This window comes from Anarhichas minor, unplaced genomic scaffold (assembly GCF_050575085.1).
Source record: "Anarhichas minor isolate MPS153535 unplaced genomic scaffold, ASM5057508v1 ptg000030l, whole genome shotgun sequence".
In the NCBI taxonomy this organism is placed as follows: Eukaryota; Metazoa; Chordata; class Actinopteri; order Perciformes; family Anarhichadidae; genus Anarhichas; species Anarhichas minor.
In genome coordinates, this window is record NW_027466476.1 from 9,035,125 (window position 1) to 9,054,696 (window position 19,572).

The window sequence follows — 19,572 nt, forward strand, 5'->3', positions numbered from 1 at the left end:
AATTGAAAGTGGAGCCTCAAAACTCTCCAAAGCATTGATTATTGATACACTATATATATTTTGACAATTGAACTAATTAATGTGAGGATTTGTTGCTTTTCTTTATCTTATGTGATAGTAAACTGCATTTGTTCGAGTTTTGGACTATTGGTTGAAACAAAACAAGCCGTTTGAAAATGTGACGTTGGGCTTTAGGAAGTTAGTGGTTATAAGAAATTGTCATTACATTTTTTTATAGATCTTACAGAAACTAAAAAACAATCCGCAGATAATAAAAAATAATTGCTGGTTGCAGTCCTAGAGTCAACACACAAACAACCAAAATGGGCTCAACAGAATTCTAAATGAAGTCGTTTCTGCACAGCTGCTGTATTATGCATTACATTACAATTGCATCATTCAGGTGTTTCTATTGTTCTGGTCACTTGGCGCCAGTAGTTTTAAGCCTTTTCCCCCATAGTGAAGGGTGTGAGGGCATAGAAACCATAGCACCTCACAGCCTTCTTAAGAGTCACCACTGGCATAAGAATCTTAGCTACAGAGATGACTTGAATCACAACATCACAATCTTTCTCATCTTTGCCAGGACAGCTGCCTCAGCGACAAATGTAAATGCTGCGGCAGACGGCTTCATCCAACCATTAACTGAGCTGATTTCCATGTGCCTCACCTTGCTGGAGCTGTGGTGGAGCGTGTCGCTGTAGACGGTGCCAGTCTCCCAGTTTTTGATCTTGATGAAGCGGGGGCATTTGGAGGGGCTGCCGTTCTGCAGTGACCTAGTGGGCGAGGTCCTGTCCTCAGCCGGCGGCTGGAAAGAGCACAGAAGACAATTACTCATGAGTCTTTACGTCATGTCTTTGTACCGTGTCCGGCTAAACGGTGCTGACATCTCAGACACCTTTCGTGCAAGCCGGGTAAGTCGTTTATGGCTTGGAGTCATACTGTGGTGGGCCTTTGATTGCGGGCAAGTGGATACGATTACCACACATGGACATTGGTCGTCAATTGTAAAATGGGGATATCATAAGTAATATCAAGAGGAACTTTAACAGGAGTTATTGAGCTCTCTCTCTCTCTCTGTGGAATAACGACTATTTTTTCTCAAGGAAAGTCAGTTTGTCATTGTCCTTAAGTGTCTCTAGCACAGGAATATGCACAGAAACTACTTACATTGTCTCCGCTCTCCGTTTCTGTTTTACACCCCGCTCCAGGATAAAGGCAATCAGCATTTAACAGCAGGTTGATGGCACGCTAACTCTAGGCTCGCTGGGTTTTCCAATACTGTAGCTATTGACTTGTGAATGCCTGCAATTTAACCCCAAAGCCGCCTGTAAGTGTTCCTATAGAAAATGGCACAGAGTAATCAATTCCGCACCTTGGACGCTCTTTCATCGTCTCCCAGAGCATTGTTAAACGCACAGTGGAGCATCTTCTGAACGACAGCGCCACAATCATCATCCTCGCCGGGGAGACGAATACCAACAGAGTCACGCCAGTCGGGTCTCATTGTCACTTCGCATCTTCTCAAACAGCAGAGAGGAATGAGGTGGATTGAATTGAACTTGATTTTGCACACACTGAGGATAAGAGCTTAGTTCCCGTGTGTTCACGCTCCAACAGCAGTAACCCCCCACTGTGCGGCTCAGATATGACACATTATCACTGAGGTTGCGGACAGGAAGAAAGATCATTGTACCGGAAAGAGCTCTCAAAGAAAACCAGATGCAAGGAATTAAAGGTTGTTGACAGAAGAAGCAGAGCAGTTGCGTAGTTGAATATGAATGCATGTCTTGTCGCTCACTGACCAGAAGCTATAGCTTAGAGTCACTTTTCTATTAATGCCACATGCAGGTTTCAGAGAAGCCTGTTTATATGAACAGCCCGTAAATGTCACTTTACTTTTGTTCTTTATTCATACATGTGTACTGACGTAAATTTTAAATGTCAGAGTAACTGTGGAAGGATGAAGGCTTTTTTGCTCCTGAAAAGAAAACAGACTTAAGAGCGAGGTCAGCTATTAAAGGATGCATGTGCAATTGACCTTTTGCTAAACCCCTCCCCCGAACAGAGATTGCCCAATCACAGCTTCGCCAATGCAGCTAGGATTGGCAGGTCCTTCAAGGTCTGTGTCCAAAATCACTCCCTCGTTCACTCATTCACTACCCACTCAATTATCAGCAGTAATTTGCGATTTGTACACTTACTGATCCTCATCATTTCGCATTACCGCCGACTGCTGTAGAGTTGCTTAATGGCAGTTTTCACATTTGTGAAGCTCAATTCACATCTTTATTTGGATTTTGGGAAGGTGAAGCTAAAGAAAAAGTCAGCCATAAAACATTTTCCAACCAAGTCATGGAGCCGACGTTGGCGTAATAAACTCACTAGCTACAGCTGATAAAACGTTCTACCAACATTTAAGTCTGCAATAGACGGTCACCAGCAACACATTTCAGCTTGTTTTTATCCAACTCTGAAATCAAGGACACATCTTTTTGTAAATTAGTAAAAATTCCGAGTGTAAATCTGCCCCGTTAATGTTATAAAGTAAATTTGAGCAGAAAGCTGTCGGGCATAGCAACAGTAGCATGTCTTAGCAATTACAAGGTACAACACTGACGGAAAAACAATCATATAGAGGGACAACGTTGAGCAGATCATGCTTCCTTATCTCCTTGTTTGCTAATGTACAAACTAAGTCTGTTTTAATGACACAGACCTCCCTCTTGTAGTCCATGTTACTGGGATAAATTGCTGGACCACACATACACTTACTTGTAAATCCCATCATGCCTCATTTACGAGGCCTAAATGTCAGGAATGAGGTGTGGATGTAACAGAAGGGAGCGTCCATGGAGCTAGAAACGAAGACAATTGAAGCTAATCTGATGAAGATGATTTCATAACAGGATGTAATGACCAAAGACTCTCTGGTAAATGCAGTTACACAGCAGAAGTTTCTCATTCACCCATCAATTAAAACTTCTGATGGGAAAAGGAGATAATGAGCGCAAGACATGTGTACTGACGGGAAAAGATCAAAATAAGAAAGCGAGACTGACAGCCTCAGAAGTGGAAATAGATAGTCGTTAAATATTTATATGGTTTAGTCATGCACATTTATGGTTTGACATCTGGTACCTTATTCAGTGGTGATTAAGCTATTGCGTGTAAAAAAAACAAAAGAAGGTGCAGAGGCATATCTTCGCATTCAACGGATCATCAAACAGGTGGTGTCTCCAGAGCTCACTAGCTGGTGGAATTTGACAGAACATTCTGTCACCTTTCCTTTGCAACAGGCATTTAAACATTAAATTAGAGGCAAGAGTGGAAGCTCAAACTGAACGCACTTGGAAAATCCTTCCCCAAATTGAGAAAAACTAATTTGCAGGCCATCAACATGTCGCTTGAAGTCCATGTATTTAATCGTACAAAGTTTTCTTAAGTGTCTGACTAGAGCCTATCGAATTAAACACTTAGTGATGAGCCATCAAAGTTATCATCAGTGTCTAGTAAAACGCCTGCAGGGGAACTTTTTGTTAATGAGTCGGTACACACACACACACACACACACACACACACCACTTTCCCAACACTCTTTTCTAGAAGCACACGTTTCCTCAGTCTGAGCACACACTACCAGGAAAGAGATCTGGCTCCTTACCACATCATACATATCCTCTCTTACCGCCATCAAGAATGCACCCCCCACCCCTCTTTCAAACACTCTCACACAAATATTCTAACAAACACGCACATTAACACCCTCTCTTCTCTGCAGGTCTGAGGGGGCTGCATCATTTCTACAGGGGCCACATTTGATGGAGAGAGAGGGATCAGCAGCTGCACGTATTCATTAGGCCTCCAGGAATCATTTCGCCCCATCCGGTCCCATTGACGGGGGCTGGAGCAACATCACAAGTGGGTGCACGTGGACCATGTGCAGATTACGACGCTATCCCTGTCACAGACTCTCCGACCTGTGACCAGACCCTTCTGTGTGGAAGGCATAAGCTGGATTTAATGCACCCCCCCCCCCCCCCCCCCGGAAGGATCTAATGCCTAGGTGATGGGATCTTAAGCAAAGGCTTTTCTACTATGTGCAAAGAAGCAACACAGATGTGCGTGCTCAGTATCTAAAAGCATGAAAAGTGTGAATAGTGTGGATTATTGTACGAGGCTATAAAGCCACAGAGGCAAAAGCAGCCATGGATGCACATGCATTATACAGCTGCAGGTTCACTCAGCAGGCCTGCTCATGAACATTTGCAAACACATGCACGCACAGACACAAGGATTTGGAGTTATTGATCTAAGAGGGTAGAGGACCACCAACATATGCTCACACATGATTTCTTCTATCGCGAAATAATTTCAAGGGCTGAACATTTGTTTCATTTTACCTTGTCAGTGTCAGCGTTGTGGAGCTCCACCGGCATGTTTTCCAGCATTCTGTTGTTATCTGACGCCAGCTGGGGAGACGTGCCATTTCCCACGCCAAGGTCCCTGGAGGTCATACACAATTTTCTGTCAGGTGTGTGTGCACTCACATCTGGTGCACAACAGCGCTTTCGTTTGTTAAAAGCCAGACATGCAAACACACACAGGCAGTAAACAAGACGCCTTTGTTCCATCTTTACAAATAAATAAACCACGGACTTGTACACTCTCCAAAATGCTATTAAATCAGGAATCCCTGCACAATTTCTAAAGGGTCTGCACACCCACACAGGTGTTTTCTCTGTTCGGGCCTTCGTGGGTGTGTAGACGGAGCTTGGCTAGCGTTTTTTCAGTGTTTCCCGTTTGCACCCCTTACGGTGCTGCAGTGGGACAACTTGCTCCTACATGTCAGCCTCAGTGAGTTTGTTGGTGTGGGCCATAAGAACTCAAAAGAAGAAAATAAGACAACCTTGTGAGTGACAAGGCTAAGTCAGGTACCTAAAAATGAATTACAAAAGATGTTTGAATATACAGCAGCTGCCACTCACCCAGCAAAGACGAAAACAACAGGATATGAAGTGTGAGCGGTGTCACTCTGGGCTGTAACGAAACAATCCTAAGAGTCTAAAGGAGAAGGGGGGGAGGGGACATCGCCGTGCTGCTGAATGCATAAACACGGCAAACTCATCGGCGTGTGATTTCAAGTATGCGTTCCTGTAACCGAAAAACGCCCACACACACATATCGCCATCGACCGACTTTCACACTCCCCCGCTGCCCAATGTCTCTCATGAGCACGTGCCAATTGTAAATCCTCACAGGCATCCCTTGTCCCTTTCACACTCCCTGTCACGGTGCATCTCTTTACTGCGTGAGCATATTTATCCCCACAATTCAGAGGTGGAGTTCAGAGACGCAGAAACACAGAGAGAAGTTGCATGAGTCGTTTGTCATTAGCTCTGATGCAGAGCGTCATCAGCCTCATGCTGGATTGTGAAATGGTAACCGCTTCTGCTCTGAAAACAAGCCGACAGTTATGATTAATAGTCACCAAGAAATAATTTGAGAGATGTCATTTCATAATAGTCCCCAGGAAGAAAGAAAACAACACATTATTGGCTATTCTTTTCACAATAACCTGTCTCATTAGCTTTTACTTTGAGCTCTTCAGAAAACCATCTTCCAAAGTTATAACACAGGATAAAATGAAGTTAGCTCCTGCCTGGTGCCGACCAAATGTCAACATGGTCTTGAATTTTGTAGGATTAAACATTATTAAGAAAAGCCATTTCAGCAAGACTTCACCTTTCATGCTTTTCTAAGCACACGTCTTTCTAGAATTCAATGAATATCCGAAAGTGCATTCGTGAACGACAAGGTCAAGAATCACATATTGATTCGGGGAGGCGGTGGCCTCAATTTGATTTCAATTGGTCGGGGAGTACAATAGCAGATAACTGAGACGCCAATATCAACAGTACACTGTGCAGACCATTTAGAGTCGGGGATGGAATATTGGCGCAGACTAACGCCTTATGAAAAGCTTTGTCCGGGGTTGAGACTTAAAACAAACTTAAAGCACTCTGAGCGCAACATTTGTCATTTGGCTCCCTCATTAAATGTTGAAAAGGCAACATGCTGAATACAGAATTGTTGCCAATTTCACGCGTCTCAACGACTTGCTTGCTGAAACACTGCTGCACCCGACCTCCACAACCAAGAGGGACAGTTTCGCTCTCTTGCAAGCTGATAATAAATGGTCTCATGACAAGTGTGAGATAAGCTTTGTGTGGCAGACTGCTAATTGGGGTCTACTGTGTCACATTATTATGGGAATTAACATCAACACTAATGCAGCGAATATGTCTATCCCAACATATTTGTATGGGAACTGTAGTGTCAAACTAAGTCAGATTGCAATAACACTCTGATACGTGCAAACAATTTTTCGCAGTTTATGTAAACCTGAATAAGGACAGTTGCCCCAGTAATTGAAGAATGTCACCCGAAATCGTCATGAATGTTGGGACACTGATTACTTGGCACTGAACACCGAGTCATATTAGGTGACTGAGAGCCTGTCTGACAGCTGCTAGTACAATGCAGCTGGTTCACGTAGTTTAGGGACAGCAGGGCAAAGTGAGTGGGGAGACTTCCTTTCAATCAGAGGACCATGTGTAGGCTCTTCTGTGAGCCACTAACCACCATCTTGGCGAGCCCTCGACTTAAATTGTGATTCTATTTCTACAAAGGCTCTGACTCCGACTTGCACTCTGGAGGGGTATGAACACAAAGACACTAACTGAAGGTTCAGTAAGATAGTATCACATGACGAGTTACCGGGCCACTTGGTTCTCAGCATCTCTTCTCCCCGCATTCCTCTGGCCTTCTCCGTTGATCTCGTTTTTGCTGTTTTTGATGAGGCGCAGCACTGGTTCGATCTCCTTCAGCAGCGCGTTGTTCTCCTCCAGCCCGTTGCACAGGAGACCTCCGCGGCTCCCGTCCTGGGCCTGCACGCCTCCCTTCTGCAGGAGGGACTGGGTGATGGACGGAGATGACAGGTTCTCGATGGCCCTGAGCTGGGGCTCCTTGTTGACCTGCTGCCCGGGGCTGAATGGGCTGAGAGGGGAGCAGTGCTCGTAGGACTTTGAAGGTGGGAGGGCGGGACGTGTGACCCTCACTGTGCGTTGGCGGCCATCTCCAGACAGGGTGGTCTCCAGGTGGGTGGTGAAGCCCTCGGGCCCACGGAGGATCAGCACGGCGTGACTCTCGGGTGACACGTTCTTCAGCGTCTCCAGGGCCCGTTCATAGGACAGGTCCACCAGGGGCTTGTTGTTGACAGCCAAGACTATGTCGCCCACCTGCACAAGGCCGCACTCCTCTGCAGCACCGCCGCGGATGAGGTCGGACACGATGACAGGCGGCTTGGACACCCTCTGCTTCACCAGAAAGCCCAGACCACCGACCTTCCTTTTGAAAAGACGCACCGAGATGATGTTGGGCTGCAGCTGGCAGACTGTGGGCTCTGACTCCTGCATGGTGCCTGTGTGTGTGTGTGTGTCCGATTGTGTGTGTGCGAGTGAGAATATGTGTCCCCAGGGATGTTTCTGAAAAGCAACAGAAGGAAGAGGGGAAATAGGAAGTTCTATTAGTTTTAGAGGAAATTACCAGTGTGTTGATTTAACATAAGCCAAAGAGGGTGCATGAGTCATTCAAGCAGAGTGTCATATTACACAGATCATTAAGTGCAGTTGAGCTGCGGATGCAAAATATCGCCATGGACATGAAAAATTCTATTTTCCAATTGATCAGACCTGCTCGTACCTCTGTGATCCTCAATATTGGCATCACGGTGACTAAACACTGTGTCAAAGTGTAATGTTCTAAATGCAAATATTGGCTACAGTAAATGAAACCGCAAGACTCAACGTTAACAGGTTCATGGCACAGAGTACAATTGTATGCTACTTTTTTGGTATTTCCATTTTAAGCTACTATATATGAAATAGTGCACTTTTAACTTATTTAACAGCTACAGATTTAAAATGTTCAGTTTATAGAATAGAATGCATTATTGTAGATTAGACTACCCAACAGTATAGAGAACATGTTAATGCATCCATGATATCGATTCAATACTATCGCCTAAAATCATTGGTGCATTACATATAGTTTTTTGGAATGTACAGAAGGCTACGTAAAAAACACAAAAAAACGGTAATACAGTTCCAGACTTTGAGAGATGTTATGTAATAGCAATACAAATGAAAGAAAGTTTCATTCATAAAGACATTCACACAGACAGACAGAGAGAGAGAGAGAGAGAGAGAGAGAGAGAGAGAGAGAGAGAGATTACAACAGCAGTAAATGTCAAGCTCTGAAATCAAATTATCTTAATTAACTGGGAACAAATCAAAGAAAGGAGTAAAAGCTGTTTATTTGAAGTTTAGTGTAGATATGTATTTGTGCTTTATCAAAAAGACAGTAAATGACATGAGGCTGGTCACCCCCCCCCCCAAGTTCAAGAACTGGGATCATTCAATTGTTGGGTTTTCTTCTAAAGATTTGTCTTTCAACGTCTTAACATTGCTCCCCTGGGGGGGGTCACAACATCTCTTATTTTAGAACATTCCGTTCAGCTGAAGCTGCTCTGCCGCGTGCTGCGCAGTCGGTCAGTCCACGAGGGCAGGCACGCGGCGTAGCGAGAACGATTCAGCACCAAGGTCAGCGCTCCGCTCTTTACAACAGCCTCTCTGAATGCTGCCCGTTCTCACACTTTCCGCTTTGTGTTATTCTCTCTGCTCCCCCGCAACAGTTCGATCACTTTTATCGGTTTGATTTTCTTTCCAGCAGAGGAAGGGGATGCCCTTGAATGTGTGATGTCGCTGCAATATGAAACCAACTTCCACAGAGCCCAATGAGCGAGGCGCTGACTTGTACGTGCGGTCGTTCAACCGGTTTAACTCCACTTTGCATATCAGTAAAGAAATATCACACATTGAAGGGGTGAGGTTTTTGGTCCGTGGCGCGCGTTCATAAATACTGACTGAACTGTCCCGGGGCGCAGGAATAACTTAAGTACGCGGCACTTCAATCCTCACTCTGTGTAGCGGCACCCTACGAAGATCTGGAATTGCCAATATGCGACTATTGATTGAAATGCGCTCTGATCTTGAATATTAAAATCTTCTTCTTTTTCTTTTTGCTACGGTGTCTGAGCTGGGTATAGGATGAACTTATATTATAATGTCATAATTAAAAGACTTAATAAAAGCCGGTAACGATGAATTATTGGTGGTTCGGAGGTAAATAAACGTTTCATCAAAGACAATTGTATAATTATTTGTATATTTAACACATTATCTGTCTGTCAATTACATCATTACATACGGTGGTACAGAAACCACGTGTCAGCTATTCATTAACTGGCAGTTAATTCCCGGTTTGTTTCTCTAAGGATTTCCATTTTTTGTAAAGTTTGAACTAGTTTTAGTCGTTTGTGAAAAGAGCTTATACTTTGCATTTAAACGTTTAGCATCTTTTCAAATGGAGACAAACGCATACCAACAACGTAGCATGGACGTCTTACTTGTCTTGCAACATGTGTGGTTGATAATCCTGCAGCGAGCAGCCGTGCAGGAGCCAATGGTTGGGGTCCCGTTGTTGTGTTCATGTCAGAGGGGCAAAATCGAGTTTTAACAGCCTTATTATTATTATACTGTGCTCACGCGGTGCATTTTCCAAAAAATTAAATATGCGTTTATTATGTGGTTGCTTTTTTTGTATACGTCGGTGTGCACTGCACAGGTTTGTCTCCAAACATCGACCAAAGAGCTGGGCCACGTTTTGTCGTATATCATTATTCAACAGCAGTAAAACAAATGTGGACTGCATGTTGCCAAAATAAGTCCACACACATCATATGAGCTACAATTGTGCGTGTTGCTACCGATAGAAAAAAACAACATTAACCATTCACAAAATGCAAAGAAAACCGATTGACATTATTTCAATCTCATGAATACACAACTGTGGAACACATCAGAACTTCACACACATGCAAGGAGACTCGCTGCACTGCTCTCCTCAATACAATCGACACAAATTGCGCAAGATGTTCCCGTCAAGATTAAGTCTCATTGGTATTTCCCATAGCAACAAGTTGTGCCGACTTTTGGCAAAAATACAAATAGCATTGCCAATAAGGCTAAACACATCTGAGCCACAGGTTTGCACACTAGTTCAGGAACGCTCCATCCACCCTCAACAATCTCAGCTGCACAAACGGGGACATTGATTAGTAGAAAACTGGGTGGTAATCGGTCTGAACGTCTAAGACCTCTTTTTGGACTCTTTTTTTTTTTTAAACAGCTAAAATACGATTACAACATCAATTTGTCTGAAAATGCTGGGAACTTGTTCAGTTGGGAGTTAAAAGAGCGGGTATTTATTGAATGAATATCTCCAAAGTCATAACGCATTTGTTGGTGAAATGTGGTCTACTCAAAAACTTAATTTCAACACATTTAATGTTTTATATTTAAAAAGGCCTACATATGGAACTATATAGACTGTGTGCTGCCAACAAGAAGCTTCCAGGACATCGTTATGGGAGAATTTCCATACAATAATGTAAAATAAGTGGGCTTACTGCAGTAATGCGCATGCGCAAGACTGGTTCGACTTCAAAGGTAGCGCCTGCCAGAACGTGCACAAGGACTTGCTGAGCAAGATGACAGAGCCAATGAAGCGAGCATGAGGCTTCACGCCTACATACTCTGCAATTAGTTGTACTACTGCATTTCAAAAAAGCATTCAGGAATTACCACCTTCATGCTGTTCTCGATGCGCTCTAGGCTGCTAGCTTTTAGCGTTAGCATCTTAGCTTGTAGGATACTGCACCTTGGTCCTGGACCAACAGTAAACATAGCTTAACATGCTGCCAGACTAGTTTTTAACAACACTCCCTAGTGTGTAATGTTGTCTTGCTTATGTGACTGGCTTTATGGGCTGTTGCTGTAGTCTATAACATTTCATTTATTTAAATTTTTAGGCGATTTGGCAAAATACACAACAGAGAGCGAGCGAGGCTACAGGCAGATGAGGAGGGACTGAATACTACAAAGTGATGTACAGACAAGAAGTTGTGTAAAACATTGATGTTTGGCATACAGCAACACACAAACCACGTAGAGCATGATACTGTGTAACAGAGAGAGGCTACCATATGTGTATCCTTAGTTGTGCATGTCAAAGTTCAATTGCAGTTTTGCTCAAAGGGTATAACAAACTCTTATTGATATTATTTATTTTTTAACAGGTGTCCACCACATGGCAGACCATCTGAAAAAGGCTCGTGGTGGCTTTGAAAAAAAAAAAAAACATTTAAAGAAGGAAAGGGGGATTTGTTTATTGTTTGCACTGTCAATAATCATGTATTTTTCTATTTCATTGTAATTGTAGATAAATAGCATTGTTAATGTTAAATTTAAGTTGTTGCTTGATGAATACAAATTAATTGTAGCCTGTGTCACATGGGTTTATTTGTCCTTTAAGTGGAAACCGTGGATGTGTTAGTTTATAAATTACTACTTTTACAGTGAACATTTTTAAGGTTAAAAGGACGTTAAAAACTGGATTAAAATTGACTTTGTCTTTTCACCGAATATGTGTAGAGGTTGATTAAACGTTCACATTTAGACCAGATTTCACTGGGGTTTGCAATACTGGCTTTCAACGGAGCAATTTGGATGTGGTTTCTTAGTAAGCTCCAAAACGATGATATGCTATTATTAGCACAATACAGAGGATGCAAAATGTCACTATTGCAAATACAATGTGATAATGCTCTGACTGTGAATGTTAATGCAACGTCTTCAAAAAGTCGATGCAAAATATAAAAATGAATAAAACAAACTTTTACTATTGAACAATTTTGAGCGTCTTTTAACCGGTTACCATGGTCGTTTTTTAAACGTCTTTTCAAAGGGAAAAAAGGGCAGCTCTTCTACATCCTCATCCACCAGGGGAATGCGCAGCTTAATTTTCCTCAGAAACAAAAGAATAAATATAAAAGGGAGCAGAGTGGATTAAAGGGAACAACTCACCCCCCTGAGAACAAGGTCGCTGTCACAACGACCTGCTGCAGCGAACTTGGGATAAAACTCCTGCGCTCCTGCGTCTCTTCCTCAGCAGCGGCTGCACGAGTCTGTCATCCAAACAAACAATAAAACGTCTCCAAGCCGCAACGACGCGCTCTGCCTCTCTAGAGACGAGGCACGCTTGTGCCTTTTCTCGCGCACCGGGGCGCCTTATAAATGCAGAGCAGCGGGAGGCACGGTGACGAGCTGGGAGAGAGAGCCGTGCGCGGGCATTTAAATGTAACGGTGGGTGGGTTTAGTTGTGTCGGATATCGTCATCACTCAGCATGCAACAGTCGACTCTCCTCATATTCACAATCCTCCTGGAGCCCGCTGTAGGCCTTGTGAGTGGGCCAAGGGAGGGCACGGTGTGTCCCTTCTCGCTTTTGATTGTGAGCTCTTAAACTTGCAGTATCCCAGTGAGTGAGCATTCTTCAAGTACTTGCAAAGTATGTAGTCAATGTGAAGCCTTCACTCCGCTCTGCAAATCCGGTGCGTAATATCTTACGTGTTACTTTCAAAGTTGTAGAGGCAGTCTGGCACCAAACCCAATGTGTGGACATGTCTGAAAGAAACAAACCAAATCAAAATCTGCGTCTGTCAATGTCAATGTTCAGGTGGAGACACTTTAAAACTGGAACCACACCAGCCTAAGGTGTGGCTCATTAGGTGATGGTCAACATCCTGAAAGACAGAAAAGAGACAGCACACAGGAGACAGACCCCTAGTGGAAGGGACGGGTCGTAACACATGACAACGCAAAACAATATTATAATAATATGTACCATTGTGGGTATTTATTTGAACTTTTTACTCCCTGATTTGGACGTTTTCCAGGCTCTTTCCTCACAAGATGAGAGGTCTTTTTCTACTTGTTTTTGTCAAAACAGCTTCAATGACAAAATGAAATGTTCGATGAATAAATTGGTGTAATATAATCTCTGCTTCCATTCTTCTGATTTCATGTGTTTTCATGTTCCATCTTTAATCCTTAATGTTTCTGAGGAAATATAAAATGCCTGGCTGAACACCCACACTGCCAGACATTGTGGGTAATTCCCTTGGGCAAATTTCTGCAGAAATGTGGATTTACGGAAAGGGTTCATAAAAGGTGTGGAGATTGGGATTTGGCCTCTGAGTACCATGCGCATGCGTGTTCGAGCAGTAAGCACACCCACTTGTTTTACATGAATGTACAGACTTATGATGTACACTGCTCTCCTTACGATGTCCTGGGAGCTTCTTGTTGGCAGCGCGTCTATAGTTCCTTATTTATGACATTTTATATGAAACATTAAATACCTTTAAATCACGTCTTCGTGTTGACTACATTTCACCGACCGGTTACTTTGGAGAAATACGTTCAAAGTAACCAATATCATCTCTCTTTCAACCTACAACTGAAAAACATCATCAACATTTTGAAACATTGGTGTTTTGTGATGTAACCGCATTTTAGTCGGTTGAAAAGACGACGAAAATAGGTCTTAGACGTTCAGACCAAATACAATCCAGTTTTCAACAAGAAATCATCGTTGAAATCCCGGTTGGTGCTCACTGGGGTATTAGGAACTGTAATGGAAAAGGCTGAAGAGCATGAGATTTGACTAAAAGTGCAACTCAGGGGTTAAAAGAAAAACCTTCTTGATTTACGTCACACCAAACACCTCTTCTTACATTACAAATGCAAGTAATAAAACACAGGCATGGCATTTATGAGAAGAGTCCAAAATTCCTGTTCGCAGCAGGGAGAAAAAATGAGCACCAGAAGACCAATGCAGAGAGACTAAACACAAATGTAATCAAGCTGCCAGCCTTTTTAGAGATTTTATTCATTTTATTTAGCCTTCATATTTCCAAGAGCATCACATTAAGATTAAAATCCTTCTTCAAAAGACCATGTGCGGATAAAAAACAACAACTGAAACCAATAGCCTAAATAAGAAGACAGTTTATTGAGCGTTTACCTTTACAGGGTTTTTGAAGTGTGCCCTAAGGTGATCCCTTTTTAAATAATTATGCATGCGGGGAGCCTGAAATAGAAGGACATAAGTTAATAGCTCTTTAACTCAACTATATTCTACAATTGAAACAAGTCACGTAAAAAGGCAGTTTCACCAGACTTTTGACACGTAGAATGGCAATAAAAGTAGAAAGGATGAATATATAAATGAAACTGAGCAACAGTGGTCGAGGGAGAAGAGAGAGGACCAGACTGCTTTGGCACACTGATTTCAAGACTTCAGTTTACAAAAGCTCTTTCAAGCTCTGTAATCAAATCTTCAAAATGAACAGGGAATAAATTACGAAATAAATGAACAACAGTTGTGTATTTGAGGGTGACAAGAGAGATCTAGTGGAGCTGTATCAAAAGACAGTCTTTATTGACTGGGATCATTAAATAGTTCAAATAGTAGTTTCATCTTTGTAGGTTTTGTCTTTTTATGTCTCAACAGTCTAAACACTTCTCCCCTGTGTGTCACAATGACCCTTGTCAAACACAAACCACAGGTTACTGTGTCATATCTCTTACTTTAGAGCTCAGTGCAACACTTGACACACCTGATCTGATCATTCTTTCTTTGGGTTGAGTCTGTGTTTTGCGCTGACGTTGCTGCTAGTCTTATTTTTTGAAAGAAAAAAAAACAGTTGAAACACAACGTTCTCCTGCAGTGTGCCATCCATTCCTCTTTTACTAAGGCCGGCAACCCGGTCACCTTTAAACCGTTCGCTTATTATTCCTTTTGTAACAAGTTTTTACTTTCTTTGTTGCTTGCTGGAAGGGGTGGTGACCCGTACTGAGACTATTCTGGAACATCTGTCATGTTAGAGGCAAATGTATCAGTAGCAGTTAGTTGTTATTGTGAAGACCCACTTAAACAGTTCAAAAGAACAAATAACATCATTTAGTTGAGACGAAACCTCCAAGTTGTCATTGTGTTCAGTGTAATTTTACTATCATGGCTGCAATATTCAAATGATCTATCTTAAACCTTTTTTTCCTCATAATGACAGCACTTTATTATGATCTAAAAATAACCTGAGCTCTTATCATAAATTATATTTTTAAAATATGTTTCACTTTGATGTGTGTATAATAAGCAGCCATCTCCAGTATCAGAGAAATAATGAAGACATATTTGATGGTAACTGGTTATCTTGATAATATTAACTCTAAATGTGCACTCAGAGTATACTGATCTGAACCAGGTGTGTCTGCAACCACCATTGCTGTATTGTGTGATTGAATGAATTTAACCCACAATTGGCCAAAAACAAAAAAACCTCACCAAGCTGTCTGCCCACATATCAACGGCTCAGTGGCAGCGAGGTACAGCAGTGTGTAAACTGTGAGTTATATTATCTGTTAGCCAAACACACCGTCCAAATTAATAGAAGTGAGCAGACTGTTTTCCCCGCGCTGTGTCTTTTGCCGCAGAGTATCAGCCGGGGATCGGCGATGCACTCAGCTGTAATATCACCCTGAGGTACTGCACAGTTTGCTAAAGAGTGTCAAGTCGTCAATAGAAACAGAAAAAAAATCTGATTTATCAAATAACAAACCCACTTCAGAGGCATCTCAGATATACTAACCCAGTGCTGCAGCGTCTCAATCAAAATTTGGTGTTCAACTGTGAAAAAGCTACTCTTAAGTCTAGCGGTTCACCAGCATCAATCGTTCATTTTTCACCCTAATATGCACAATTTCAGAATTGTGATGCCGCCTAGAACCTGACTGAAACTGTTCATAAAATGTTGTTTAGTCTCAACTCTTCGAGGAGTTGGAGGGAGACTGTCTTCTTTGCAATAAAAGGTAATTTTGAAACAGGTCTGTTAATTGCTGCATTCTGATGGATCGAGGCCGGATTTCTTAATGAGTGGTTGAACACCGACAATGTTCAAATATTCTGGGACGCAGCCAGAGGATAAAGAACTGTTAATTAGTGAGAGCAAACAAAGCGCAGTCACATCCATTACTTCATAGAGACATTTAGGAGGCATTTTATCTATCTATCATGAGCTCATTTGAAAAGACTTGCATAAAACATTGCACGTTTGGGGCAGAGGACATCAACATATGAGTCAGGGGTCTGATTGTATTCAGCTGGTTTTATATTTTAAAAGGGTTAAACATGTAAGATATTCCTCACTAGATGATTTACACTGATTTAAATGAAGGTCCACAGTGTTATGTCCAGATGTGTTCAACAGTAATCTTGTAAAATGTACATATGTTATATGAAAATTGAATAACACAGTTGTTTGAAGGAGATGTTTTCACAGCTATTAGAGTATTATTTTTCCTCGACTGGTATCAGTTTGGTACTCTGGTGTCAGCGGAGACGCAAGTTCAGGTATCGGAATTGATATTGGGAAAGAATAAAAAAATTGTATCAAAACATCTCTTATAAAAATGCACTGACTGAGGGAGGGAGGAGGGGCTGTATGTCATGCTCAATGGCACTTAGACATGTAGCTGCTGATGGACACACTTCAGGCCCTTTCAGGAATCAATCACGTGACCTTTTGATTGCAGAACACTTTGTGTAACCCCTGTAGGGGATGAAGCCTCCCTCTTGACTTAATCACCAAGTATGAAAATGTGGCTCAAGTCTCCATTACGGTGCCCTCCCCACTTTGGTACCCAAGTGATAACAAATGATGCCACTCTGGGCATTACAGCCCCGCTTCTCTGCATGCGGCCGCCTAGTGAGCCTTCTTTTCCCCAGCGGTTCTTAAGGTTCTCCCCAGAATAGAAATAAAATAATTACCTCCATTTATCATAACGCCTGAAAGTGGCGTCCTCCTCCTTGTGTTCCCTGTTATCTTGCAGATGACGCACAGACATTTAGGTAGTTACAGATGGGAGGCCGCTATGGAACAAGTGAATTGAACTGTTTAAGTTTATTATAGCTGTACAGTGAGATGTAGCCCAGTAGAGTTCAAAGTGTGTGTGGTTATTCATGCGTGATCAGTGAGACGAGACTGGCCTTTGCCTTGCATCAGCTTTCACTTGATGTGTCGACATGCAGACAAAACAGAGTGCAATTTCTGGACATCACACACATGCACACACACACGTACTCACAAAAATAGCAGGGTTTAATGAAAAAAAAAAGAGAGAGATTTCTTCGAATCCACTTTAAGGATGTATCTTTAGACACACGCATACACTCGTTCAGTACACACACATACACCCACATTCCACGGTCGGCCATGTCATTATGTCAATCACTTCCTGCTTGAGTGGTACCATCTGCCCTCTCATAAAGCCACACAACATGTGGATCACTGTGCAAAGCCCCTGCTTAGCCCCGTTACATTGCACATTGCCCAGAGTTAAGGCTCCCTGTTCAAAATCCCGTCTGTTTCTTTGTATACTTCTTCCCCACTTCCTATTTGACCTTTAGCCCTTTGTATTCACATTAAAGAAGCAGTATTGTATCTCATGCATGTGTGTATGTAGGAGACGTTTGGTTTGCATGACTGTATTTTCATGCCTGTATGAATACATATGCCAATGACTCCTCCACACGCGTAATCCAGAACGACCATAATTCACATCACGTCTTTTCCGTGTGACGTTCTCTGTTATATCAGCCTGTTGAAGCGACAGCCAGTCCTTGACCAGATAATTGTACAGTGGCGCATGTAGTGGGCTGAGGATCTGTATTTGCAATGTATTTAGAGGAATTACCAGCATTAACACAGCAGGCATATCTGTGAATAGTGAATATGAAGTATGACAACTCAGTTTTACAGATCCTGCCCATAACAGTATAGGTTAAGGTATGTCTTGACTTGTCACTACAGTGCTTTCACAGCTTACCTTTTTCACAACAGCTTTAAGCCCTCTAATTAGTCATGTTTAGAAAAAGTGCTTTGTTTTTTGTTTCTATGGCAACTTTTAATTAAATATTTTTCATGTTTCATGTTCCAGCTTCTCGGTGGATCCCATGAGACTATTTAACAGCATTTTAAAAACCAGTCTGCTCAATGAATGGATCATCAATTAAAATAACTGTTTATAGACACTATTTGCACGGTTTGATTGTACAGAATCACTTTGTAGTGTCGATTGTGGGATTAATTGATCGATGAATAGATGTATGATTGAAAACACAACACTCAATTGAAATACCTGTGTGAAGTGATTGCATGTAGGACTGAGTGAATGATCACTGATTAGATCTGTGCACTTTTAAGAGCTAATACAGAAATTAAATAATCATATGATTATTTTTTCTCGCTTTTAAGATACTTGTTTGTTTTGTTGGTTTACGTTGTGGTTGGCCTTGATTTGGCGAAATACTAAATACCTGCAACACTAATGACTCTCCCCATCATCCTCTGTTGTAAATTACACAAATGTGGGTTACGGTGGATCTACACGCACAACCTCTCTTCAAAGCAGGCATCCATCTCTTATCTTCTTCGCCTTCTTGGCAAACCAGCTAGAGGTGCATACCCACCAACTGGACTGGGGTGTGGAACGAAACTGGAGCATGCTCAGTACGTCACGCGAACACATGGACATGAAAGTACGACGTGGCCTTAAACCTCACCCAGTCAGTCTTATTTGCCCAAAGCCATCAGGTTTGTGTCTCTCCTCATTATTTTAATGGATTGTTTGTTTAAAAAAAAAAGTGAAGTACTACCAAAGGAACTAAGAAACAAATGAAGATGACAACAACTTGAAAGGTTTAGATTTAAACAGGAAATGTCTGCCACGAACGACAGTTTTGCGTCTGTCATTTTAAGATGTACTTTGTGCCTATACCCCTATAAACACAAGAGAAATCATGAGTTGATTACATTTTTGCCGGACTTGACCGGTTTCTTGCTCGAGGCAGATGTACCTCACTCTCTCTGTACTTCAGTTCTGTATGCTTATCAATGTTGAATTGCATTACAAACCAAAGAGACTGAAATGGCAGATGGCCTCTTTAATGTATATCTGCTTTTTAACCAATCTTATAATTTAGCCTCAAGCTGCCCTAAAACATACTGCAGGTTGTGGCCAGGAAAAGCTTTGTAACAAATAGTTCATGCTTCCTAAAAAGAGCACCACCAAAGAAAAGAGAGAAAAGGAAAAAGTTAGTCCATTCTGAAATTCAGGGTGTGGTTTTATGACATATAAAAAAAACATAGCATGGAGGATTTTTCTTTAATCATTACATTCTCATCATTTTAAGACATTAATTCTGCTTTCAAACGAATAAGTAAAAGTTAACATTTAAAGGCATTCTCAATTTTGAGCCAAATAACTATAATCCTGTGTCATACTTCAATTTCATGCATAACAGTCTGTTTTTATATTCTGTTCATGGTTTGTCTTGTTTCGTATACTTGTGTGGATGTTTTAAGTTGGTTTGCATCCAACCATGAAACATAAAAGGGGTGCCAGAAATTACAACTTTTAAACATTTTGAACTCGGCTTTTGTTTGTTCATACATCATACTGAAGTCCAGATTCAGTGGACTATCCGGG

At 41.9% G+C, this 19,572-nt stretch overlaps 1 protein-coding gene across 1 annotated transcript in view; it reads right to left on the reverse strand.

Moving 5' to 3' along the window:
* Nucleotides 1-7,478, reverse strand: part of nos1 (nitric oxide synthase 1 (neuronal)) — a 29,764-nt gene extending 22,286 nt beyond the window's left edge. Inside the window, exons 1-3 of the mRNA XM_076104448.1 lie at nt 6,781-7,478; nt 4,404-4,506; nt 671-808 (exon numbers count right to left, since the gene is read on the reverse strand). Coding sequence (XP_075960563.1) covers nt 671-808; nt 4,404-4,506; nt 6,781-7,478 — 939 coding nt within the window. The remainder of the gene's footprint in view (nt 1-670; nt 809-4,403; nt 4,507-6,780) is intronic.
* Nucleotides 7,479-19,572: the final 12,094 nt, after the last annotated feature.